Below are 27703 nucleotides of genomic sequence, written 5' to 3' on the forward strand. Positions count from 1 at the left end.
CACATTGTAAAAATTCTCCATTGTAACACTGTCATTGGTTCACAACATCTTCCTATTACCAAATAGGCCACATTTAAAGCAAAAATGGGGTTTTTCTGGGGTTTTCATTGTTGTTTTTAAATAAAGTTTCGGCTGGCCTATAACTGCAGATTTTGGACTGTAAATATCTTAGTGAAGGGGTATAGAGTTATACTGCAAATCCTTTCTTTATTATTATCATTTGAGAGCTGAGGAGGAATAAAATGAACCTGGCAGCCTTTTTCTGTTCTTTACTACATATTGTTATGTTCACTAAGCCCAGTGTTCTCTGCAAAGTGAATGTGCGCCATGTTAGATTGAAGAAAGTCTCATTTTTTGTCAATTTTAATACTCTCTTTGCCTGCTTACTCCAAGTAATTCCCTGTAATTTCACAGAAGGTGCAGACGGCATGCATGAAATAGCAAGAATGATTTTAAAATGGAAAATTGGTTTGGGGGAACTGGTTTGTCAATTTGTATTATTTTACAAAGCTCGGTCATGTGTTATTTTGCATCTAATAGATATGTATTTTGTTGCCAGATTGAATTTTTGAACTTTCCAACATATTTTAGCCTTTAACTGGCACGAGTGAAAATCAAAAATAGACCACTCTGTCTGCTGTTAAAGTGTTAATGTTTCAACAAGCTACCAATTATCAAAGTTCCCTGACAATTATAGAAACAAAAGCAATATTGTAAGGTGCCTGTGTATTATGGTCATTTGGTACAAAGAGCCAGAAATGGGTGGAGCTAGAGGAGACATTGCTGGGTTCATGCTTTTTTTCTGACCATTAGTGGTAGTGATGTAATCACATTGCTTTTGTGCTCTGGGTACCACCTTTGTTTTGGGTTAGTCTCAGGGTTCAAAACATTCAAAGGCTATCTCTGAGGACACCCTGCTCCATTTGAGAAAGAAGTCAGACAGAGTTGATGTTCTCATATAGTTCCCCAAGCCTGGAGGATAGATTCAACTGCTGCGTAGACAAGAACTGTGGAGTGATTCTGTCTGCTTGTAAACAGATCACCTCTCCGGCAAGAATCGGCACAAAAAAGGCACTGTTGCTGTTGTTAATATTGGTGGTGCTGGTGGTAGTGTTTTCCTGAAGGAAATAACATTAATTCACATTTGGGCAAATTAAGGGCCATTTTCAGACCTGCTTCCTAGCTATCATATATCAATCCTGGGTTTATGCTACAGATTTTGGGCATTCAACCACAACTTTCTGTTATAACAGTCTTTTTGGTATACGGCTTTGCAGTGGTAATGTTCTTGATAAATATCCACAAATAATTATACCGTGTTTAAAGTACATTTAAATGCAATTCTTTTTCACGTGAAATGTTTTATTTTTTTTTAATTATCGGAAATAGTAATATTTTTAAAATGACACTCAAACCATTGTTGGAACCCCTGTATGGTAGTTTCAGTTACATTTTTGTTATGTGGTTTCTACAATAGCTGAAGTGCTGACGACCACAGCCTGTCTGAACTGGTTCTTAAACCCATATATAATATATCTACTCGTATTTGCGGGTATATTTGCACTCTCCAAAGTCTAGTGAAAAATAGTATTGCGCATGTCTTGGTATTGGTCAAGCAAATTTCAGGACTAACCAAGAAAGGGTTCCATTCTCCGAATTATTTTCCATCCAGTGATATTTCATAAATAACTTCCTTATGCTTTGAGAGCGAAGCTGCATACTTCCTTGGGAATAAGAACCCTAAGAGGCAAGCCGCAGGAGAAATGAATATTGCCAATCCAAAGCCTACGCTCGGTGACTACTTTTCAGCACTGCATTCTTTTTTGTGTGACTTTTCGGTGTATCCTGAGGAAAGTGCTCCCAGCTGAAGAGGCATGAGGGTAGCGGCTTAATAAACTCAGCTCAAGCGTAAAACGAGGCTACAAAATAGCTTTTGTTTGTACTTTTTTTGAACAGTGTGTGCCGGTAAGTGTACGGACGAGAGGGACAGGGATTGAGAGAAATAGAGAGAAAGAAAAATAAACGAAAAGGAGAGAGAGAGACTTTTTTTTTGTTTGTGTTTGCTCTAATCGGCTTTGGAGCCACAGGCCCTGGATGTTCCTGTGGAATGAGGGTTTGGCAGAGATTGGGACCTTATTAGGCAGAGTGAGTTCAGACGGGCTGTCGGGGGTGGGGGTGGGAAAGAAACGGCTGATTCTGCAGAGAGGACTCCGCGGAGAGATGGAGCCGACAGGCCGCATGATTAACTGTGTTACCCAGCCGCCGTGTCCTCCCCTCCCCTCCCCTCCCCTGCCTCCCCTCCCCTCCTCCTCGGATAACGTTCTGCATATTCACAGCCTCATTCTCTCTCCTGTCCTCAATTAAGTGCCAGCGACATAATTAAGCGAGCCCATCCTCACTTTCAATCCGTGCTGATCAAATTACTCAATTCTCAAGTAGCAAGTGTGTACTTTATGTATTCCTCCCACATTTTTACTTTCCTTAATTGCCATTCATTTTAAGGCAGAATGCCACTGCAGTTAAAAGACAGGACATGGGGAATTTAATGGCATTTATAGACAAAGAGCAAGTTGCTCAAAGAGACTGTTATTTGAAAGGTAGTGTTGATTTGAGTTTCCAATCATTTTGAAATGCTTTTAAAAAGTTTCAAAACTCACATTCTTTCTAAAGTTCTGACTGTCCTCAGGACCTTCACACATTTTAACAAGCTTGTCTCAGCCACCCAACTGAAATGGCATTAGATTAGGCATTAAATGCTATACACAACTTGGAATTTAATAAACAATAACAAGTGTGCATTATGTTTTTGTTTTATTATGTTTCCTATACTAGATTTTTAGCATGATTTTTAAAGTTTTGTTGAGCAGAGAGACTCAACAAAAGAAATTGAATTGAGTACTTGCTTAATATTCCGAAATGCCGAGCTTGACATTAATTAAGAGAGCGGGCAGATATGAACAGATTGGGCGTCCAGAGCTAAGTGCTGAATTAGGGGGGGAGAAGGATGGAGGCAGCATGTAAAAGCAGTGCTGACACGCTGCAGGCCACATCCCCCTGGGGCCGCCAGTGCCAAAACAAAACCCGGCCATTTCACAAGCGGGGAGCCGCGTGAGAGAGAGACACGGTGATGAACTGCCTCAACCTAGCAAGGATACCGGGGTCAGCTGTGATCGCACTCTTGTCTTTTCTGGTACATCGTGTGGGGAAAACAAGTGGGCTGACTCCAGTGTTGCAGTGATGAGCACCCCCCCTCTCCCCACCCTCCCGCCTTCTGAGACAATTGAATCTCAGACACGACGGCATGAGACGGCGTGCTCTCCCAGGCGATCTCCTCGAGTGATTGAGTGCTCCTGAGAGAGGTGTCTGGTCTGCCCCGTTACCTCGCCCTACCCACCACTGGAGCGCGCTCCGCACGCTTCCTGATACAGAGGCCGCCACACCGGGGAGGAGGGTCCCTCTGCGGCCCGCTGTCTGACCTGGTCTGATCCAGGAAGCCGTCCACACCCACTCTCCCCACGCCAGTTCCTCAGAACATTATTGTAAGCTGACCCAGCTTGGAGGACTGAACTTCCTGGGAACTGATGCGTGGGGAGCATTCTGGCACAAAATGGCCGCTGTAATCAGAAACTGGGAGTTTTTTGACTTAGGGTCCACTTCATACGAGCTCAGTTCCGCCCAATCACTTTAAAATGTGTCAATTTTCTGGCTGTTAACTGTAAATGCAGAGAGTGACAAAGTGTGCTTGACTCATTTTGCATGAGTCACTTCCCTTTCCTTTCAATTTGATGAATCGGTGGACGCCAAACAGTGCCACGCTGACATCAGAGCTTTCTGTAACCCTCCATAAAAGGCCGTAAAAACTACTTGCGAATGTGAAATTGTGTGCCTTTTCACAGTGACGTGCCAATAAGCAGCCCACAAAGCTTGCTAGCTCCGGGTAGAGGTGGCTGAGCAGGGAAAGTGCGCGTTGATTGATGAGGATAATTGTCACCGCGCTGCATGGGACCGAACCGCGGTGGATCTTGCGTGGGTTTCCCTTCGCCCCGCCGCCACTGTTCATTTCGTCCTGCTGCTCAGGGGGCGGCCTCGGGAGGCGGGTGGTGAGCGAGCTAGCAAGCGAGGGGCGTTTCCCTACCACCTCAGCCCGAGCCTCCAATCACGGGCCGGGGACAGCAGCAGGGAACCCGAGCCTTAAAAGCTGTCACCGACGTCCGACATTGGACGAGCACACTTTCTCCCTCTCGCTTCTTTTCTTTTTACTTTACGCTCTTTCTGAAGGAGGTGGTGAGAATCGACAAAATGCCCGCAGCTCCTGTGGAGAGTGAAATTTCAGTGGGCCAACAATGCTGCAATTTCCCATCAGTCTCTCTGGTGTGTTGTGATGTGGTCCAGGATGAGTATGGGCGTGGGGGTTCAACGATAATACAATAGACTTTCTGTGCATGGGGTTGTGGATGTTTTTCAAGTGCTTTGTTCCACACTCAGATTAAGATTTAAGATATTCAGCTGACATATTTAAATATGTTGCTGTGCCAAAGTCTCTGTACGACATGTTTCTCTTGAGAACTGTGCTATATGTGAATGTAAGTGCGTTTTCTAATGTATGGTGAAGGATTTGGAGGTATTTCTGCCGGAGAGCCTCGTGTTTGTTAATCCATCATTGCAATTGTGTCCCAAAACCCTCCTGACTGTTAGATTAGTTTCCTTTTTATTGAGTGCTAAAGCTTACAGTACCTGCAGTCAAAATGGGGCTACCAGGTCATTAACTTCCCTTTTGCAGAGGAGTTTTTGAGCGCTCGTGTGGGATAACAGACAGATAAACCTCCACAGACAGCTTCACGAGAACACACCTCTGACATGAGATAAGCCACTGACCCGAGCAGCAGAACTATACCACCGTGAGCTGGGTCAAAAGGTTAACAAAGAATATCAAGAATCAATAGTAATTGATATGTATTCTATCGATCTCCACCTATATGGTCAGTGCTTATCAGGCCTCTGGAGCCATTTGGCTTGACACTTGTAAATATATGTGATGTAATTTGATTTATGAGTAAAAATTCCTTTGACATTAGGGGCAAATAATGGCCAGTGACCTCATCAATAACCAGCAACACCCACATCTGAAAGAAGAAAGAAAACCTATGAATGAATTAGCTTGGAAAGGTCAACTTCATGATTATTGCTATGCATTAACTTGCCACCAGAGGCCTTTTCAAAATGAAAGAACTGAAAAAGAAATTTGCTCACCGCACTATACAAGAGTGGCACAGCAGGTTTCAGGAATAAGCCTGTGTTGATGTGTAAAACTAATAAACCATGGCGGAGATTTGGATGTGTTTGCTCGCGAAATAAAGTGACCTTTTACAGTCTCTTGATTTCCTTAATTCACAACATCAGTAAAAGTAATTGAAGTTACAGGCAAATAAACCGTAGACACCCTCAGTGAAGTGTTGCTGCCATTAAATGATTAGATTTCGAATGACTATGAATTCTTACAATATATTCATCTTGGACAACAAGATAGCTATTTCATTTAAATCCATTTCATTATTATCTTTTCTGTTCATGTTACTCTATGGACTTGGCGCTGATTTAATTGGTTCCACAGGAGCCAATTAACCACAACATACCATTCAATATTATAGCCACATATGTTTATTGATAGGATTGGATACAATTGCATGTTACTGGGTTCATTTGTTATTTATTATATGAGGAGCATTGCTGTTACGAATGCATTTAAATATTTTAGGCAAACACATAGGAAAACCAATTACAGTCAAACGCAAAAATTGATTTTTTACTACTGATGGTTAACTACTGCATAAGTATTATGAGGAAACTGTATCTGAAAGTGTTTTGGTGACACAGTAAATGCTCGTATTGTTCACCTGCAGAGCAGAAATGCTTTCTCTTCAAACGTCGATTCCGAGATTCAGAATTTCTGTTGTGAGCGTGAATTTAATTCAGCATAACGATGTCACCTCTGCTGGGCTGCGCTTGTTCTTAGCAAAGGGCACAGGGGTCAGCAACTGAGAATTCAATCTTAAATAACCTCTCTGTGCTATTTATGTGCACAAAAACGAGAGAGGGGAACTTTTAGACAGTCGGTTATTTAATACGTGTTGGGCTGGCAGCTGTGATTAATTACTCATTGGGTGATATCTAAAACAATCCCGCCACTTGAAGAGCCCCCAGAGATGCCCGCTCACAAAATACTGGGAAGGGACGGCAGTCAGAGTAACAAGAGCATCCAGCTTTTTTAATAAGCGAAAGCAACACAGCCTGGAACTCACCTGAAAGTCTCTCTGGAAAGCCGTTGTGTTTCGTTTTAATTCCACCAGAGACAAACTTCTATAATTGGTAGCGGTATTACTGTCCACTTCACCGGCTAGCATGGGGATAGCGCTCGGTTACATGACTGGTTCTGTAATTTCTCTGCTTATTTCTGGTAATGTGTACCACGGTCTAATAACATGTTAGACTACATTCATCGCTCATGTTCTTTATGGAACAAAATGGCAGGCAATAAGTTGTGCTACTGCACCGCAGAACCATTTATTTATAGAATTATGTGTCCATGGCAACACCATGAAGCTTAAAGTTAGATTAACTTTGTTCTCCCGGAGGAAATATGTACAGCTCAATATTATGTATTTTGTTTCTCTTGAGTATAATCTGAAAACTTAATTAAAACACAAAGCTTTACTACCCCTTTTTGCTGAGTAGGACTTTGTCTGAGCTCATGTGTATGTAGTTTGATGGTGTACAACATACTTATAAATGGTCAGGTAATTACCCAACGCTTCATTGTCATTGTGCCTTCAGCTGACTGACATAATGTAAAGTAGTATTTACAAATTACAAGCACCAGTGTTTAGAATTAATAATCTTTCATATGTTGTTCGCATGAATGCAAATTTAAGTACAATGTTTTCTATGCTGAGATTGAGGCCGTAGATCCATCCTGCAATTCCAAAGAAGTATGTATCAGACAACGAAAAATAGTATTTTTCTAAGTACTGAAGATGAATGAACTATCTACACACGTGTTTACAGATATTATAACAAATAATATAAAATAAAAAATGTTTTAATGTAAATGTCTTAATATGTTTATACAGCAGCAGAATTTGTTTTTGATCCTGTGAACATTATTTTATTACTGTCTCAGCTGCCATGACGTGCATTTTAATAGCTTTACCGAGTGCTCACAACTGTTTTCGATTATTCACGATTCAGATCAGGTGGATTATTGATTACATATTAGCAATCTGCCTGGTCCTGCTCCATCAATTGCACAGTAACTGCACAGCTATGGATTACAGAGTGAAAAGAGGTGATATAACTGATAGCTTGGTATTGAAAACCATAGAGTCAGCACCCTGCATTTATAGCTCTGATTTTCTATAAATATCTGAATGTCAGTCATATGATATAACTAGCTAGCTAGTTATATCATACAAGCTTTTTGTCGCAAACATACTGAACTCTACTGGTTTCCGCATAATTAGCCAACCATTACAGAAATGTTTTCCCAACCAAGGGGAAGTACACAACCCTGATTCAGTGAGCATATACGTGCTGTGATTGGTCAGAGTAATGTGGACATTAGCAGAAGGATGTCTTAAAATTAGATTGGCTGGAGTAGTCTCAGTGAAAAAAAAAACATATTTATGGGTTTATTTGCACGTGTGGCTGTCTCAAAATTGCAGAAATAAATGGTAGCGATTCCACCTACGCCAGGAAATGCAGAAATGCACATTGAGTCATTTTCCAGGAAAGATTTGTTTGTTAGCGGAAAAACATGTTTGTGAACCCACAATTTTTTATTTGAGGACCAGTTACATTATTTCTGAACCTGTTACATTTATTTGTGGATCGGCTGCATTTATTTGTGGATCAGTTGCATTTATTTGTGAACCAATTATTTTATAAAAATATTTGTGAATTTCATTTTGGAAAGTTCATGCTATTTATTAGTTTTACCTTACCAAGCTCCTTTTTATCACTGATACCAAATCAAAGAGTTTTAAGAAGGATACATGCTTTACTATTGATAAAAACTGAAAATGCTATCACAAAACCACAAAAAATCCCTAAATTTATCCTTCAGAATGCTGAAAGTTCTAACAGGATCCTGATTACTACTGATTTTATTGTGGATTTTTCGCTTAAAGCTAAAAAATTAGGTATAAATATTTAAAATATGGGCGACTGTAATATAAATATACAATTGAAATCAAAAGGTTTCATAAAAAATGTGTGATTTCATGGCACTTTCAAATGCAATGCAAACATTTCCACCATTCCCGATGCCTTCATATCTGGGAGTTACTGCAGTGACGCATGTGAATTTCACTTAAATACATATCAATATAGTAAAGAAATCAATATAGTGAACTTGAATATCCATATATAGTAATGCACTTTAACACCTTTTAGCAAAGAGGCTCTGCAACACAGTTTTATACCAACAGGCCCTTAACATGACATCTGTGAATAGGGTGCTAATTGTTTCACACCGCTCAATGTGCTTTTGGTAGTGTAGTTACTAGTGTTAACGTCTTTGGCTCCAGTCTTTATGAACATTGATTAGCCAGTGTAGTAGGCTACGCTAGAATGGTGTGTAAGGAGTAGTGGGACCTTGTTCATGGAATGTTAACACAGCAACTTTATATGATGAATAATAGATTGCAGTTGCAATGATGTAGGCCTATAATTACGTTGGTTGTGACCTTTAACCCACGGCGTTAAAACAGCGTCAAGCTACAGTGTGCTGCCACCGTTCACCACACGGATGCAGAAGCCAAGGAAGGAATTCCTCAATGTACCCCTGAAAAAAATGATCAGGAAATGGGAAAGGTATATTTTTCCATTTCTTTTGCCTGGAGCTAATGGCTGAACTCCATCATGTGCTTTGTGAGGAAATTCTGCCCTTTCACTTGATTTTCTTTTCTTTTTTCTTTTTTTTTTTCTTTCTTTCAAATCATATTCCCCATATAAGCATTTCATTGGACACCTTTAAATGTCTCCAGAATTGGTGTAAATCTTTAAAATTGACATCCAGCCATTCCCACTGAGGTGCATATGAAGGGGTGTTTTTTGATCGCATGCGTTCACATTTGCCCATTTGTTGCTGTGTGTGTGAGTCCGTTCTGTGCATGCCTGCATGGTGCTTTACATAATGCCGTCACAGTTATTTTCCAAACCCCTCTCGCTTGATATTTTCTACTTGAGAATTTTGCCCTGGAGGAAATGTTTGCATACATGGGCTCCTGTAAATATCGCTTAGAGTGAATGGCTGAGTATAAACACAGAATGATATTACCCTTGATCATTTTAGTCTTTTTTGGTTGAATCTCATATGTGGTCACTTGTTTTCATTTCCTTATACACCACACAGCTGGCAGATATTTTTCTGGGGGAATCTCTTGGAAACCCTGCCCTCATTTGATGCTTTAAGGGTCAATGAGACCAGCCACTTTTTCCTGTGCTTCACTGCAATTACCTCTCTCTCTCTCTCTCTCTCTCTCTCTCTCTGTTACACACACACACACACACACATACACAAAGGTGAAAAAGCTGCAGAGGCATATATTTACCATGGCCACATCTTTGCCTTGTGAGTCACCTCAGGATGTGATTGCTCATTTCATTCAAGGAGAGTGGCGATGATGACAAAAGTACGCGCAGTCTCCCGAGCTTGCTCACAAAGAAACCAAAGGACAAACAAGGCTCAGCAGAGTCAGTGAAATATCCACCTTATGGTGACATATTAGCATAAAATTAATTATGCCTTTTGGAGGAATGCTGTAGCTAGGTATGTGAGCATGTGATCTTTAGCAAAGATTGTTCATTTCTGGCATATCCATCCCTGCCAGTTACAGTGCCAGTTGTTTGTGTTTTCGTACAGTATCTGTACTTACTAGCTGTGACAGTGATAGATGTTCCTTGCACATCAGAATCACCCTTCATTCCGAGTGTGGCATAATTCTATCTACAGACAAACCCCAATCCTTTTTTTAAAGGAATGTAAAGGTGGTGACTCAGGGAACTGAAGAACTGAGCATTTTACCGAAAATAGGGATGCAGCCTAATTCAGGTGGGCACTTAAGACCACATATATAAGATTACTATTAAATGTTGAGAGAGAAGTAATAATTTTACACAAGTATTCCATTTTATCTTATATAAGTACCAGGATAATGTTGGCTTTCTTGTGCTCATAACCTGTTCAGTCTAACTTATAATTGCCCAATATCTTCATGCCAAAATCAGAATTCATATCTATGTGCCTAGCACTATTTTGATTGGAAAGCGAAAGCGTACCATACCCATTTAGTACGAACATGCAGTTCTTTCCAGGGTTTTTATAATGGTTCAAAATCTCAATAAAGAGAGATACTGCCCCCTAGTGCCCAACTGAAAACATTATACAGCTGAGAATCAGGGCATAAGGGCCAGTTGGAGGACAATTGCTCGATCTGTTTTTTTTTCAGCATTAGTATTGTACTGACATTTCAAGGATGAGGTAAGAATGGGTTTGCTGTGAATCTGTCAAATAGAGAGATAAAATGTCTGTTAATTCCAGTACAAGTCTGCTCCTGTGCATCGGCTGTGTAGTGTAGGCCAGAGGGGACATCACACGAGAAGTATGAGATTTCTGTGCTTCCAGAAACCTTACCTTGTCTTTTCAACCAAAACCAAATGCCTCAGATACATTTTTTGAACCATTCTGAGAACTGAAAATCAATAAGACACTTCCAAGAAATCCAAGTTTATGGGACGCAGAAATGTATATGCAGTAATGTTGAGGAGGTACTTCTTCTTATATATTTTTCCCTATGCGCTCACTTCATTTCTCTTCAGAAAATAAGAGGTAGTCTACATATGGAGGAGATTTATTTGTGCTTCTGAAAACTGGTATTTGCATTTAGATTGTGTTTCTGTGATTTATTACCTCACCCGTTGTGCTCACCTTTCATTCATTTTGATCTTTTCAGAGACATTTTTTAATTGTGGTTGACACGACGGCACTGTTGGCGTTCACAATGTTCTGTGCATCGTGCCCGGTTTCCCTTCCAAACGTACGCTGAATGCTGGACAAATTCATGCTGACCGCGTCGCAATCACGGTCCGCATCCTCCCTAGAATGACCGTGACCGTATCCCAGGCATCCAGCAGTATGAGCCTCTCTCCCCCTCTACCTCTGCAGTTTGTATAAACTGCTTCACAACCTGCACGTTCGCATCACCTTCAAAGGAACTTAATGTAAAAATAAATCCTAAAATGCCCTATGGTGAGAGCAGATTTGAAGGGGGGTGGGGGGTTAATTGCCTGTGTGTCCCAGCTCTGTGAGATTAGCGCGGAGAGAACAGGTCGACCTGGAAGGGGAGGTCTGAGAGGCAATAGGTGCGGCGGGCCAGGGAAATTAATGGGGTATTGTGACATCTTCATTCTCTTTCTGCCAGGGGCCCAATCACTTCCATGCCACTGGTTCCTCACCCTGATTATTTATTTAATATGGCTGCCGAGTACAGGGGAGGGGCCTCCTTGAGTCGCAGCTCTATTGATTAATGGCACAGTTAACATGTGTGTGTAACCCACTTAATGTGCCCTCATTTATTTTTACATTACAAATTATTTTAATTTTCTCAAATTTACCACTCCAATTAATCAACACTCCCTTGTTACAGTCATGTGTAAAATATGAAACGGAGGAAAGAAACAACATGGAAGTAAGGTCACAGAATTCATTAATGAAGCTGCAAAACATTTTACCAGCCAGAGGCACAGCTGTGGGAAAGGGATGCCATTATTAGCCTGGGGTATATGCTAATGAGATAACAAGGAACCAAATTGTCAGATGTAAACACCATACATAGTACATCCCATCTCAACAAATATGAACATTTTCTAGAAGTCTTTTTGTCTCTGAGGATTTCACAGGGTGGAGTGCATTCCCATGCCTATCAAGCATGGCTGTTTGGGTCAGGGAGTGCATATATTCGCCCATATTGGGAACACACCCAAAGGGGTGGCTTTCAGTGTGAAATTCCAAACGTCATGATCAGAATGAAATCAAATCACTTCTTGCTAAATATCAATAGTATAACTACATAAAATAACAATGCACACAATTATTTATTAACTTTACAAAATAATATATTCTGAACATGAAATATGCGCCTTTGGAGGAATCTTGAAATATCCCCAAGTGGAGTAGGCTGGGATTTTAAATAATTCTTTCTTTGTCATATATAGTAATGCTACTTAAAGGACAGAAATTGATGCCAGTAAGACGGGGGATGGATCACTCCTGGAAAAGGAAAGTTGAGGACTTGACAAAGTATCCACTGCATCATTGCAACATTATGTTCTTGAACAAACGTCAAGGCCATTGTTCTTTTGGCGTATTGTTTTGACAGACTATTGGAATTGATCTGAATGTTGCAAAATAAAACTGACTTATCTCCCAATGCCCTCAGAAGTTTGTAAAATTCACAGAATTCTCCAAAGACTATTTTTAAGTAAATTGCAAATTGGTTTTTCAGGAACATTGTTATCTGTTTCCTCTGCTGGTCATTTTTGACATCACATTATCGTAAGGGGAGTCATCGTCTTCTTTTGATTGGTCCTCCTGGAGGTCAGGGAAAGCCCTTTTTGCTGGTTTTGGGACGGCATAGTCATCAATGTGCGGGTTGTAGGGATACTCATGGCCACCGGGGTCCACTGCTGTGCCTTGGAATTTCCAGGCGTAACCCTTGACCTCTTCCGGTTCGTCGTAAAGGGAGGTGGGCCCCCTGACCTCCGTTACCATGGCCGCGCAACCCTCGGGCTCATCGTAAATGTGCTCGACCTTGAACTCGGTGGGCTTACGGACCTGGGACTGGGTCTTGATGACTGGCCTGACGGACATCTCGTCTATGGAGTCATAGATGGGATCAGGGGCCTCTGCACCATCTGCACGGTTGTCCCTCTCGCTGCCTGCATCCCCAGCCAGGGGCGTCTGAGCGGCCAGGAAGCAGGCCATCAGGTTCTTGCTGATAGTGTCAAAAGGGAGGGAGTATTCGTCGTGGGAACCTTGCCTGCCGTGAGCTGCGGATGTTGGCTTGGCCTCCTCCGGCTCCCCCTGGTCCCGTGTCATGGAGGTGTGGGAATAGGCCTGGTCCTCGCTGTTGAGGAGTGGGCAGCTTGAGATAGTCTTGACCTGGTTCTTTCGGGGGGGCGGCCTGGTGTCCAGGGTCAGGCTCTTCACTCCGGTCAGCAGTTTGTCGCTGGGCAGGTCCAGCCTGGACCTAGCGCCCTGTGGTGGGGCGGGGCTGTCCCTCATCTGGGCTTCACTGATGGTGCTGTAGACGCAGCTGTCCTTCGTGATCGGGTGTCTGGGGGCGGGCTCCATGTCCATCCCTCCCGAGGCCTGCCTCTGAGGGGCATAGGTGTTCTTCTGCATGTTGATGGCCGTCTCAACTGCCTGGAAGAGGCCGTTCCCCTGCTTGGTCTCGAACTCAAAGTTTCCTTCCCCGGTGTCACATCGGCGTCCCGCTTCAAAGGAAAAAGTAACCTGAAACAGAAGGTTGGAGCTTTCATTTCAACCCTCAGCCCATGTCTACTAGCAAACAAGTGAAGGTCACACAAGGACGTTAAACTGATGTCAAATAAGTTAGCCCAGAAGGATACGATATAAAAAGAAAAACCACTGGATAATCCCATCCTTCATGTTTGACAGGTTCTTAGCTTTAATAGTAGGTTCAAAGCAGTGTAGTTGTATAACTTTTTTAAAGTTTCCCCGTTTGAAATGTTAAAAAATAAGTTTGTTGGACTGGAGTTCTTTTGAAATTGTTCTTTGAATTTGGAAGCAGTGTTACCTTGTCCCGACCGAACCTTCGGAGGTAGCGGTAGGGCCAGGCGAAGAGCATCTCGCCTGACTTTGAGTCTATGAGGATGAGGCTGTCGAAATCGGCACGCAGGAAGAAGGATCCACGTAACCTGCACCTCTCCGAGGCCTCCGTTTTCCTCACCAACACCTTGAAGTCCCTTAAGGCTGGTGGAGCACAAGAAAATAATGTAGTATCTGTAATATCACAGCTTTTTAAAAAAAAAAATAATAATGATGCCGATTCTCTGCCTCCAGCAGCCAGTGTGACACAATTAGCGATGTGGCGTGTTGTTTTGTCGTGCATTTCTTGAGGCGCACGGGTGTTGAGTTGTACCAGGTGGCCTATTGTCAGCATGTTGTGTACTGAACTGAATGTGTTGCTTAAGTGCGGTTGCAAAACCAAGTCGGTTGAATTGTCGGCAGATCCTTGTGACTCAGATTTAAATTACCCTGAGCTGGAAATTGCATCAGATGCAGAGGCACTGTATAGCTCTCCCATGGAAATGTTTCCACACAGGAGCCAACAAAAGGTGATCATGTCTCGTTTATGGCCTAAAGTGTCATTTGAAAGGCTGGAAGACATATTTTTTTCCATTCGCACGGAAGGCAATCTCACTGGAAAATAATATAACAGGCCATCAGATTAAAATCACCCTCCACCACCCCACTTAAAATTATGCCCTAATATTGCTCTGAAATACCAGTAATATCCATTAGAGTAATGAGATCGCTCAAAATAAATAAAGAGGAGATACGGTCTTTGCTTAGGCAGATAGTTACAGTGGTAATGAAAAAGCAGCCAGATCCATTATGCTCTGTCACTGCTTCACTGTGAAAAGGGCGCCATCGGATTGACTTCCCCTTTCACCATGAGGGTGCTGTTTGTTTCTCACGACTTCCCATTTTCCGTCCGGTCTCTAGTTATACTGGCTTGTACAGTGTCTGGCATATATTTTCTGAAGTTATCAGACTGTATAGTTATCAGATTGTATAGTATGGTTGGGGAGTGAGGAGGTGGGAATGACGACTGCATGGCTTGTTACTTCTAGGTTATATCCCAATCCTGAGCCTATAACAATTTATTTAAACTTTCAGAAAATTGAAATAATCCAAAACCTTATTTTTATAATTGTATTTGCATTATGAACAAGGGTATAACATTCCATAATGGCTAAATTTTAATTATTAGGAAGCAATGTCATTGCATTTGGTTATTGCTCTTTTATACCAGTGTAACAAAATTTTCATTACTTTACGATTTGGTTACATAGTAACTACTTAGTTACTAACATGGAGGAAAATGGAAAAGTTTTGTGGCTTGTGTAATTGGTACAGCATGAATTCATCTCTATTATGTGCACCTACTTACGATGTAATTACTGTTTTTTGACAATAACAATACCTATTTCTGTGTCTTCAGCCTAAGGACCTGCACTGAATGAGAACTCGGTCGCCTGCGTTATGAAGCTACAGGGCATATGCAGCGCGGCCTGTTGCAGGAAGTTGCAGACAGACATTTTGCAGCTTGTGTTCTCTGGCACCTGTTTTCCTTTTTTGTTTCCCAGCAGCTTTGAATACACCTGTGCAAAAGATGTGGTTTAAGGGGAGCCGCCTTATTTGTAATATGGGGGCTCCAAAGCCACACCAGCTACGGTTCCACAGAGACAAGGTTGATCTGAAGATATACACAATCCCCTATTGCAGCTGTGTGTGAGTTGATTTCATCTCTCTGCTTTCCCTCAACAGACGACAAAAAAGAAAAAAAGCCTATTTCCTTCCTGTAGAATTGAAGCGCTATAATAGAACTTTGCAGAGCAGAAAATAGACCGGGTGACTTCCGTGTGTGGTTTTGCCTCTCTGCTACTGGGGTTGAATATAAACAGGTGCTTGCTTCTTTGCCGTGTTCATCTCTATTTCAAAAAAAAAAAATATTGTGTATGTATTTTTTTTACTCAACACATAAGAGGCATATGGCACGCCAAACTCAGATCTCCTAGCTTCTCCAAAACATTGTAGACCTCAGACTGCTTTCCCTTTGCGAGAAATCTCTCTAGCCCTCCTAGACAGGGAGCACTCAGAAAGACCAACTGGGGAAATGGTGAGGCCGAGTGCTACTTGCACTATGTGGGGGTTTTTTCTTTTATGATTCACCCGTGATGCGCAGGAGGATGTGTGACTGAAATACACATTCTGATTCTGGCTCAAACGCAGAGCATTCTTTGTTGCGCTGCTGTCTTTTAACTCCTCTGGCCCAACCTCTCCAGCACACAAGGTTGGAGATTCTGAACTGTGGGGGAGCAGAGAGGTTGATCGTGACTGTGTGGCTGCACGATATTCCAAGGACTGAGAGATTGGTATGGAGTACGCTGTCTCATCCAATCAAATCCCCCAGCGGGTTGTTTCTGCCCAGGGATGGACCGGCAGCTGAGGATGTTGGCAACTCCAAGGAAACCCAGCTAAGAAGCCTTCAGATCTGCCTTCAGCTTTTCTGTGACGGAGATGTTAGCATGTCCTCCCCGGTCCCAGTGTGTGACTGCCCCTCTGCATTTCTGTAAAGCTCTTTGCTGATTTTATCCAAATATGCACATTTAAACCCCGAAACACAACAGTACGTGCCACTCGTTTAATATGTGTGAAGACCTATCTTGATAATTAAATTAAACTCATCATTAGCAGGGTCTTGTTGTTGCCAAGACTGTGGTCTTGGATTCTGTATCCCTGCACATAATGGGGTACATTGGGGCAAGCTTCTCTGCTAACAGATGCTAAGGGAAGGCTCTCTCTCTCTTTGGCCCATTACGGAATGGCCATGTGGCCCTGTAATGAACTTTGTAAATGATCTGCGGTTCCACAGAGCACAGCGTCGTGTCCTTTCACTGTGGACTGTATCACACCCTGGAGCTATATCTGTCGGCTTCACACACGATGCGTTTGATTTGGTTTTGGCCAGTTCCTGGTGATTCAGTGATTCAGTTTGTGGGTGTATGTGTGAAAAGGACAGAGACAGGTAAAGAAAGGGTGATACCTAGGACAGAGAGAGGTAAAGAAAGGGAGGAATCAAGTGCAAGAGAGACTGAGAAATGGGTCCACATCTTTGGCTGCATTCAAAATGTGCTTGTTGGATTCTTCTAGGAGAGAAAAATCTATACAGGGACAGGGGATGTCGTTTCCTACTGGTATAACCGTTCAGCTGATGAATCTCTTTTTTTTTTTTTTTGGCAGTTTTTGACAATTTAAAGTTTCTTTAAACTTTGACAGTTCTCATGTTTAAATATCAGTGCTGAGAATCTTGAGAATCTCTCATGAGAGGCTCTACAGTGTTAAAATGAACTGTTTAAATAATTTAAAGATCTTGAGATGAGAACCCCAACAAAATAATGAGAACTTAACATTTTCACAACTTTCTGTAACTTTCTATGACTACAGCATGGGACTAGCCGTGTTCTTTGTTCTTAGCTCCACTTATTTTAAATCCAGATGTAGTCATTGGAGACCAGCAAAACTAAAAAGCCCATCGGTGGATCTATTCCCTCTGTATACACTGCGACATATGATCGAGATTACGTCTGAGTAAAAAAAAGTAGCCGCGGCAAATGTTTATCAAACTCTAAATATTTATAATGGCCAAAGGGTAGCTCTGTGACCATTGATTAAAGAAACGTGGTAATAACTGTGACACACATAATTGAGATCAGATGCATTGATTGTGAATAATTACTTTTTTTGCCCCTCGAGCTTAAGAAGCTGGCTGAGTTTTCACAGGGCCCTCATCTGTTATACTTGCACCACACAGAGAGGCAGCCATCTTCCATGTGAGCCTTTTACCAGCATGAGAACAGGGAAGCGGGAAATAAACATTTGAAGATTTTTTATGGGGTTCCCCAAAGGCAGCGACATATTTTGTGTGTTCGAGGGGTCGCTCTTACTGAGAGACAGTCTACTGCGGTGAAGTTTCATGGAAAAAATGTTTTCAATCTATTTAAATTTTGGTATGGAAACATTTGATTTTTTTACGAGGTAGGCTTGCCACATGTAGGATAGATTTTAGAATGAGAACTCAAAATTGAGCACTCAGTTCCCACTGTTAAATGAATGGGTAAAGAAAAAATTAGCTCAGCAGTTTCAAGAATGGTAAAATGGTAAATGGACTGCATTTATATAGCACTTTTATCCAAAGCGCTTTACAATTGATGCCTCTCACTCACCAGAGCAGTTTGGGGTTAGGTGTCTTGCTCAGGGACACTTCGACACGCCCAGGGCGGGGATCGAACCGGCAACCCTCCGACTGCCAGACAACCGTTCTTACGTCCTGAGCTATGTCGCCCCAAGAAAGAGTACAACATTGCCTAAAGACGGCAAGAGTGTCCAATATAGCTTTAAAAATAGACGGGATATGGAATGTGGTGCTAGAGAGAGTATGTGAAAGGAAATAACAGACAGTTTTGCAGATGTGTTACTTGTGAGCAGGATGTATTATGTTTGAGCGATAACTGGACAGTTTGTTGAGCTGAGAGGGCACTGGTACGATCGTTTTCAGCCACATGACAGGAAAAGCCAGCCGCAAGGCGAAACATTTTCCACTGTATAGTACGTCGATCGTAGAGAAGGGGAAGTGGTCACAAGTCTTGAGCATTTATAGCAAGACTGCAATGAATATCAAGTTACCCCCCTAGATCACTTCAGGCTTACTATGCATGCCTCCATGTGCATCAATTTAACACTGAGTCCCTTCAACCATTTAAAACTGTACAATTATCCAGCCATGTCAAAATTTGTTTTGCCACAATTGAGAACTTCTGTAGAACAGTATTTACGCTATAAATAGGAGTGACATATATATATATATATATATATATATGTATATATATATATATATAGGGAGTAACATGAGATACGGTACATAGCTTTACTGATATATTTTTAGTATTTAATGTGGGTAAAGTGGGTCAAAGACATGTACAGTTCTTCGTGGTGAGGTTATTTTATGCAAATTAGGAGTTAATCTGCACACTCAGTTAGTTGTGAGTGTAAATACCCGTGGGTTGTCGAGAGGGTTTTGAGGGGGCTGGCTAAGCTGCAGATGACATGCTGCCAATCATGCTCAATCATCCCAAAATAATTGAATGGGAGGGGGCGGTCTTCTCAAAAAGTGCAGTGCTTCCACAGCTCTCAGAAACAGAGGTGCACAGGGCTGTAATCCCTTTGCCTTTCCATTGTAATTCTGTATCCCTGTCACTTTCATTAAATATTTAATAAGATTTCACTCAGAACCAGAGGCAGATTTGGGGCTTCGTAATGAATGCTGGTGAATGAGGGCCAGTTTTTTTCCGTCCTCTTTTCATGTTTCTGCTCTGTTTGAATGCCGGTGGTCTCCTTGATGTGCCGTGACTGTGGAGGCCAGCTACCTAGGTCCCTGGCTATCTCGTGGGGGGTCGGGGCGGTGGGGGGGTGGCATTTTACAGGGAAGCTGGGGCCCTGGAGCCAAAGGTACACAGTGAGCCACTGCTCTCTGGGTGGGGGGGGGGGGGCAGCTTGATTCCTTTCTAGCCCCCTCTGGCCTGTCACAGTTTTCATACACCTCACACGCTCGGGGACGGTGTTCCTCCTGCCTCCGGCTCATTACAGCCGCCTTCTGTGTCTTCCCAACACGCGCGCGGTCCCCCCAGGCGGTCTTCAATATTTACAGCGAGAGACAGCGTGGCCCTGTTCCCAGGCAGCGAAGCAAAGAGCCAGACAGGGCCGCAGCGACAGAAAGAGACGAAGCGGGAGGCTGTGGCATCGCGGTGTGTGGGGCCCACCGAGATCAAACCCTCTACTTTGACAGCCTATGAACATTCAGTACTCTAATGCCTGTTTCGGTGAAATCCTTAAATGTAGATGCATCCCTGGCTCTGTACACCAAGGGACCCTATGAATTCAGCTGAAGGGGTTGAGTCACTCTGGAAAAGAGCATCTGATAAAGGACTTTAATTCAGTGTAATGCTGGCCTGGACAAAGCACTTCCTTCTGAATCGGTGCGGTGTTGCAGGAGAAACATTCCTTCATCTGTTTTTGTAAATGCAACACAGTAAAATGTTCAGTGTTAATTAACACGTTACAGTGTACATGTGGTCCCTAATGGACCCATATAAACTCTGTTATCATTGTAAAGCGCTTTGAGTGTTTGGAAAAGTGCTATATAAATGCAATGATTCATTCATTCGTTCTGTTGAGTTGAATTAACACTGGACATTACTGCGTATGGCAATAGAGGCAATATTTGTCATAGAGACATTTTGCATGAATAGCCATGTTTTCTCACCATGGTCTCCTCTGCAGTACAGAGAGTTCTCCTCCATTGTGGACTCTTCTGGGTCCCCTCTTGTGGGGCCCCTCTGGATACTGCTGCGCTTGGGCACCACGCGCTCACTCCAGTTCATCTGCATGGGGTCGCAAAAACGCTAGCCGTCAACAGACAACCACGATGACACACTTTCCTGTCCGTTTACGCTTAAGGTTGTGTCTCAAATGGAAAATCCTTCCTGTCAAACATTAACATTCTGCCATTTATTCCTTTTTATGTTCTTTGAACAAAAGAGGAATGTATCGTAGAATTGAGTTTTCTTCTTCTGCATCATCACTCAGCAGAGAGGACTAATCTGAGGATTGTCAGATCTGAGCAGATTTGTGCACTACATGCTACTGTTAGCTGTTTACAGCTACCAAATAAAATTGCTGTATAGTTGTAGTGCTGGGTCACTTGGTCACATCATCATTAGATTGCTGACCACTTGTTGTTTATAGTTTCATCGTGCATCTGGTGTATGATGCATGAGTATGGCATTTATTCAGACCTATACTGGCATATGTGAACATTGTAAATCAAATTTATTGTTTTAAGAATATGTATTAAAATATGCATGTTTAAGAAATGGAGCTCTGTCAGTAAGAAAAATAAACTGAGCTCATTCTGCATACCGCATAACATTTACGCCTCCCTATATGGCAAGTATTATTTCAATGCTATGACTGATTGGGATGTCAGGAAGTCACTTTCTTAAAGTTTATATCCGTCAAGCACTTTTTGTCTTGCTGTGCTGAAATGACCTTTGAGGCCTGCACGGCATGTTGGTTTTGGTTTGAAACGGTCCTAGAGTCATTTCAAAGGTTCATTCACTTCAGCTGAAATCCACCCTACAAAAGCATACAGAACTGCTGCACAGCTACTTCTTTTGGGACACAGCCACACTCTCAAGTAAGGACATTGCAGTCGTGACTGAGGAGTTTCTGACCACCTCACTGAACAATATGGTGGTTATGGGTATTCTGGCTAGTCCACAGCAGGGATGTCATGCTAAGTACCTGGAGTAGTGTATGTGTGTGTGTGTGTGTGTGTTTGCTTATAAAGCTGATTATTATTTTAATTGGAGCAAATGAGGCAGATAATTGGTTAAAAGAAAGTACAGTATGACTTCCAGCAATCCAGACCACTGGTCAGCAGTGATAATTCATATTTCACTGTGTACTAATATTTTCATGTCCCGGCATGGCATGGTCAAAAGATGAATTTTGATGCCTTTTAGAAGAACTGAGTCTGTCACAGATTCCTACAGAAATCAACCTCTGCCCTGAGGGTAAATAGCCCATGAGGACAGGAGCTGAGAACTCTGCTGGCTCCATGGATTCCTAGAAACAACAGGAACTCTTAAAGGATGGATTCTAGGAAGTCCAAGTTGACATCTGTTTTTTCTACTACCTCCCATAGCAATCAAGGTAATTTGCATCAAAGCCAATTTAGTAACATTTAGCTTCTGTAGTAACACTGGTAAGAAATAAAATAGAATGTCTGCATCTCTCAGCCAGTGGTATGCACGCTAACCAAAATGAACAGCCCATAATATTACTCAATTGTTCTGAGAATATTCTTCTCAGGCTTGCATTTGCCTGGAAACAGGCACATGACACACTGCATACTGCAAACCATACTGTGACTTTGTTAAAAACAACTTCTGTTTTTTTTTTTTTTTTTTTGAAGCTGTCAAACTCAACAGTGAATAATGTGAGCTCAAATCGAGAATTTACTGAGAAGAGTTTTAACCCTGAATCCCCGCCTAGTTGTGAGCACATAGTGTGCACAAATGGTTTTGTGTAACATCAGTCATCACGTTAGTCAGTCTGTGTCACTAAGGGCTCTGTGAGTTCCTTTAAATCCTTTTTATAGTTGTATGAAGGAGAACAGCTGAAAATGTGGTCTGCATCTGGGGCCGGGGTCCAACATGCTCTTTCTTGGAATTTTCACGCTGACAATACAATACATGAGCGGGCCATTCCCAGAAGGCAGCCCCATCCCCCCGCATCGCACTAAAGCCCAGAGTATTGCTCCCTAAATATTACAACAGATTCTGTGTGTTTTGTTTCCCAAGGTGAATGTTAAGCGTTGGTAAGGAATGCCTATTTTAGTGCCTGTAGCCCCAGCGTGGAACAGGGGGCCGTGACTCACGCTGTGTTGAGAGTCATCTGACACTGAGCGTTTCGGCGCTGGGGTGGGAACCACGGAGGCGCTGTGCCAGTCCCATGTCTCTAACCTCCTGTGAGCCTCAGGTCAGCAGGGAGTGAGGTCACACAAGCTTCCCTTTCTATGCGCGCTGTATGGTAACTATTCCTGGATTTGCAAATATCACATTAAAGACTTATATTTATTTCGCAAATGGGAAAACACCTTTTACAGAACAAGCATTTGCCCTGTTTCTAGAATCCAATCTATTGTATATTGTATCCTTCACCTCCTATACGGCAATGCAGCCCAAAGCATCGGACTAAAATATGCAAATCAAGGTTTCAGGTAGTAACAATTTTATATGTTCACTCAGACTGTCATGTGGATTTCACTGTTTCCACAAAACTGTTATTTTCCCTGAAATCTGAATGACAAATAGCACCCTTATGTGGTTTAAAGATAAACTGTCTGACATGAGATGGTATTCACCATTGTAAAGAATACCATATGCAGTACACATTCCATATACTCTGCCTGTATAATGTCCAAATTTCTGGCAGGGCAACCGACAAACTGCCAGACGGTGTGCACTCCCAAGGGTGGGGAAAAAGACACATCTGTGTTGTGAGGCATTGTGGGTAGAAAATCTGGGATGCATTACAATAGGTAGCCATACAGACATGGCTGACGTGATATCTGACACCTATCTGACCACAATTTCCTTGCATGTCACCTCTACACAAAATAGCTACAATAAAGAAGCATCCAGTATCATTAATTGAACATCTTGTGTGTGTGTGTGTGTGTGTGCGCGCGTCCATATAGAATATATATGGCACTTCGGGGTGGGTAACAATCACCACTGTATACAGTTATACACTTTGTTGTACGTCGCTCTGGATAAGAGCGTCTGCCAAATGTCTGTAATGTAATGTATATCAACTAAGCATGAACTCACGGAGGGAACATCTAAAGTGGTGTGCTAAGATGGTGGCTATGCGCTGATGTCCCTTTGAGCTCTTGTTTCTATTTAGCATCTGCGTCACTATTTTGGACGCTGTATATCCTGCTTTGAGTGCTAAACAACATGAAAACGGATCTGTGCGCAGCGCACTGCCGCTACGCTAAGCGGTCAGAAGGGTCGGGCTAACGTACAGGGAAGGCAATCTCACAAAGCTTCTGGGTCCAGTCCTCCAGCTCAGAGTTCTCTGCTGCGAATACGAAGAGCTTCTCGGTGGTCTCCACCAGGAAGGGGCCGCAGTCCTTGGGGCAGTCCATCTCCACCTCCGACACCCGGATGCAGTCACTCAGCTTGATGACCTTCTTGTTCTCCTGCTTGCGGAGGGTCTTGTCGGCCTTCTCCATGCTGACCGCATTGTCTTTGCACTCAAAGAACTCCATCCGGGAGATGGAGCAGGCACTCTCTCTGTAGATGATGGACCACACCTTCTTCCATTTCTACATGGGAGATGAGAAAGGTTCAGTATACCTCTAAAAATGATTCTAATAAAAGATTGGTATCTAACATCTTTAGAGTAAAAACAGAAAGAAGATGACAGTCCTAGCATTATGTAATGGTAAAAAAAAAAAAAAAACACGTTTTTGTTTTTCATACATTTTATTCTTGTTTATAAACTGATATGTTGTAATTGATTTGGCTAGCAAATATAGGTGGAAAGTCTAAACTGAAATTCAATGCAGGTGCAATTGTGTATAAGTAAATTCCTGTGATATTGTGTAATTTTTATATACATATTTTCTAAATAGACAAATGGTGTTGATACAACTAAACTAAAAAAATAGAATTGACTTCCTGAGGCCTGTGTCAGAATAGGGTTATATAAAGTATGTCAGCACTGAATTCACTTCATATATGAGAGGGCATATTGTTGTGCAAACTGCAAAGGGATTGCCCAGTGCTACTTTGAATGGAACAAACAACACATTTGAATTTCCAGAAAATCTTTTTCTTTCTTAGAAATCATCCTTTCAATCACCTTTTGAGTAAGGCTCTCTGCAATGTGCTCTGAAAATCTGCTTCACATTAAGAAATTGACATGAAATGGAACAAAACCAAAAGTGATCACCTGCTCATTGTTTGTTGAGTGCTAAATTAGAAATTTTATACATCCCTGCCATTTACAAACTTGTGAGCCAGCCAAGAGTCTTTGTCACGTATCAAAAGGTACAATGGAAAGGGGTTTTGCGAGAAGCCTTGCTACCATGCAGTTCACACCAGATCCGATCTTTCGGGTAGTTTTCCAACAGCCTTCTCACCTCAGTCTGTGATCTCTAATGCCATAGAAGCTCTCAGGGCTCTGAAGATTGCCTTCAGAAGCTAATAAAAACACAAACAGAAACCCCTCTGACTGCTTCTCCTCTGAACAGCATTTTTATGAAAGCTTCGCTGAGAACATTGCAGGGTTACCTAAAATGCTCTTCTGCCATGAAAAGACCATGAAAACAAGGAAGGAAAGCCTCTGACTCCGTGGATTAACCATGACCCGAGTGCAATATTTACACGAAATGGCTTACATCGACTTCCAAATGCCATGTCAAACGGATGAATGATCTTCTTTTCTTTTTTCTCTTACTTCTATCTGGCTCTTAGAATGTCATCTTGACATTAAACTTCTCGGCCATCAAAACTTGGCATTACAAAAAATTACTATCAGAACCACTCATGACAAGAGTCAATATAGCCAATATTGAAGCATGTCTGAATGAGCTATTGTTCCATGTGTGCAGTCGGTGTCTGGAATGGTCGAGCGGTCACATTTTAAAGCGCTTGCTCTTGGTAGTGATTTTTTTTGCATGTATATTTACGTAGCAAGACGGTTTGCATTTTTTACCCAGCGAAGAGCCCTATGCAGGGGCTGTTACTTTACAGCTTGCTCCTGGGTGTTGTTTACAAGGTACATAAACTCACAAAGCCCGGTTCAAAGCTGCCAATCATTTGTTTAAGCACTCATAGATTTCCAGAGTGCAAAATGTGCAGTGTATGAAAGGGTAACATGTCTCATTACATGTTATTTCTCCCAAAAATCAATTTTCTGCCATTTAGTCAGCCCATTCATTTTAATATGTCAGCTGTATTTTAATGAGGTTTCTCGTCAAGGCTGCTTTCGGAATAAGTCTGTTTAATTTGTCCAATTAGCCAACTTTATAGTGAAAAAATGTGGGCAAACTAATTTCATGAAAATCCCAAGTGGGTATATTTAACTTTGTTTTTCAAACATCAACATTTCCAACAATTAAAAATACATGGAAATGTAGTTATTTGTAAAGCCTTGTTGAAACCATACAAACTACAAATGTTCACTCCGATAAAATAAGTGATTAGAATATTCCAGATGACCAGGCTTCATTTGCAAATTCAGAGAATGTGAGAATGTTAATTTAGACAGAGAAATATCACTCAAAAATGTTTTCAAATCAAGAACAACTATAATTTATTTCTAAATGTCAACATGAACTCATAAGAAAAAATGTTTTTGAAACTGCATGCATTTTAATGTGCTGCATTTAAAAATATATATTTTTGTGATATAAGAGTAAGTGCTCTTAACCAAACAAAAATAGGGGTTACTTTTATACTGTAAAATTAAATGTTTTGTTTTATGAGCCAAATCCATATAGATGTACCCATAACTTCTATCCTCTGCCACCGTTATCACTCAATATGCCATAGAACTCCAAACAAACCGTTATATCCAATTTCAGTAATCATTAAAAAGGCAAAAAAACAACAATTAAAGACATAATGTGTCACCGTGTGTGTTATAGTCTACATGCGTGGTAGAGGACTCATTAAGACCTAAACTCCCTGGAGTTTGCTGATCCCAGTTCAGTGATACATTGTCATGGGGGACAAATAGTCCTTAGAATTTATTCAGAATTCATCATTATCTTAAATACCACGTAGTAGGACACATCTATACATGAATTAAACTCAGGGAAAGTGTTTTGGTTATACCACGCATAACAATTACTTAAAACTTTATGAGAGACGTTAATTGGTCTGCCCTTGGTATGTTTCACTAAAACGTTTTCTCTGACATTCATTTTCTGTGTGCTCAGTGACGTTTTTCCCCAGAGAACTTTTTGAAAGATCAAATTCCATTTAAAGGAATGGTTGACTTTCTGGGATCTCTAAACTTGCAGTATTATTTCAGTTTTTGTGTATGCTTTGTTTTGCCCCGTTTTTGTGAGATGAAGGATACTTTAGGTATTTCCTGATGACCGGCTGGCTTTGCAATGACTGCTAACTGACATTCCGGAGCTTTTGGTCGAAATCCTGGCCAGTTATTTTTCAAAAATTACGTTTAATATTATTTTTAGATAGAACTAGTGCCTATGGATCCTGTAACCTGAGAAAACTGTGCTCAAGAAAAGAAGTACCAGCACAAAATAAAAATGTACTGTATATTTATAGTTGTGAATAAATGCTATAAAATTAGCTGTTAAATCTGTTCTTATATACAGCTCCTGGAAACAGAACACCACTGTAATAGCTGCTTTGTAGTTACTTGAAGTGTATTTTCTTGATTTAGACCACAAAACCCCAAATGCCCAATAACATCCATTGTAAAGCCCGGAAATCATGAGAAACTTCTTTCTAAAATATCCTTTATTGTGCACAAAAACTATCTTGGCCCGTTGAGAACATACACTAAAACTGAAGCTGTCAAAAGTTTAACTAAAAATATCAACCAAAAAACCCCCATGAAATCAACTATCCGTGAAAGTACCCATTACAGGGTCATTGTAATATAAAGTACTGATAGCTTCATGTATATCAGACATACAATGGCCTTTAAAGCAAATTAACCAGGTATAAAGTGCAACAGCGGTGTAGCCTTACCTTCCCAAACCTCTGCTGTTGAATGTACAGTACTCCCTTCTTCCTGACGTCCTCGTCCATCGCGATCTCTCCTCCGCTGGCTCCTTCGAGCCGTCTGTAGCCCTGTAGCACGACGAGCTGAGCCAGTAGCGTCTGCGATCGATGCAGAGGCCCCGAGTTCCCCGTCATCGTGACTTCCTGTGCGCCCTGCACTACCGTTAAAACTCAGCCTGCTTACGCAGAGCGGTGTGTGGTGTGTGTGCGCACGCGTCTGCTTGCGTTTGCATTTGCGTTTTTGGGTGTGTATGTGTGACAACGTCTTTGTTTGTTCAAACCCACGACCCTCACTTTTGCAACTCCATTCTATTTTTGTCGCGCTTTGTCAATGACCTCAGTGTGAATCCATGCCTCGATTTACAACGTACACAACATCACAGAGCATTTCAGTGCCGAGCATCTCAGTTATCAGGTCTCATCTATCTCTATTCGTCATTCCTCA

At 41.8% G+C, this 27703-nt stretch overlaps 1 protein-coding gene and 1 long non-coding RNA gene across 4 annotated transcripts in view; one reads left to right on the top strand and one right to left on the bottom strand.

Annotated features, from left to right (window-relative positions):
- The window catches only part of LOC118206451, a 191401-nt gene that overhangs the window by 148802 nt on the left and 14896 nt on the right, over positions 1–27703 (top strand). Inside the window, exon 3 of one of the 3 annotated variants that reach the window (XR_004761199.1) lies at positions 15306–15374. The exons of the other annotated variants lie outside the window; for them this stretch is intronic. This is a non-coding gene — a long non-coding RNA (uncharacterized LOC118206451). Of the gene's footprint in view, positions 1–15305; positions 15375–27703 lie in introns of those variants that run through there. 3 annotated transcript variants of the gene reach the window in all.
- On the bottom strand, positions 11602–27485 carry dok2 (docking protein 2). The gene is made up of 5 exons (XM_035379194.1): positions 27226–27485; positions 23517–23819; positions 20187–20304; positions 13875–14050; positions 11602–13570 (listed from the first exon to the last, which is right to left on the bottom strand). The coding sequence occupies exons 1-5, from the start codon at positions 27391–27393 to the stop codon at positions 12569–12571; spliced, it is 1767 nt and encodes a 588-aa protein (XP_035235085.1). The 5' UTR covers positions 27394–27485; the 3' UTR covers positions 11602–12568.

The sequence above is a fragment of the Anguilla anguilla genome, chromosome 10 (assembly GCF_013347855.1).
Source record: "Anguilla anguilla isolate fAngAng1 chromosome 10, fAngAng1.pri, whole genome shotgun sequence".
Taxonomy (NCBI): domain Eukaryota; kingdom Metazoa; phylum Chordata; class Actinopteri; order Anguilliformes; family Anguillidae; genus Anguilla; species Anguilla anguilla.

Bases quoted from the DNA above. Each gene is read 5' to 3' on its own strand.
- dok2 (XM_035379194.1), bottom strand. From the start codon at position 27,393: ATGACGGGGAACTCGGGGCCTCTGCATCGATCGCAGACGCTACTGGCT. The intron at 23,820-27,225 runs GTAAGGCTACAC...TCTCCCATGTAG, and splicing joins AACAGCAGAGGTTTGGGAAG to AAATGGAAGAAGGTGTGGTC. The intron at 13,571-13,874 runs GTAACACTGCTT...CTTCTGTTTCAG, and splicing joins GAAGGTTCGGTCGGGACAAG to GTTACTTTTTCCTTTGAAGC.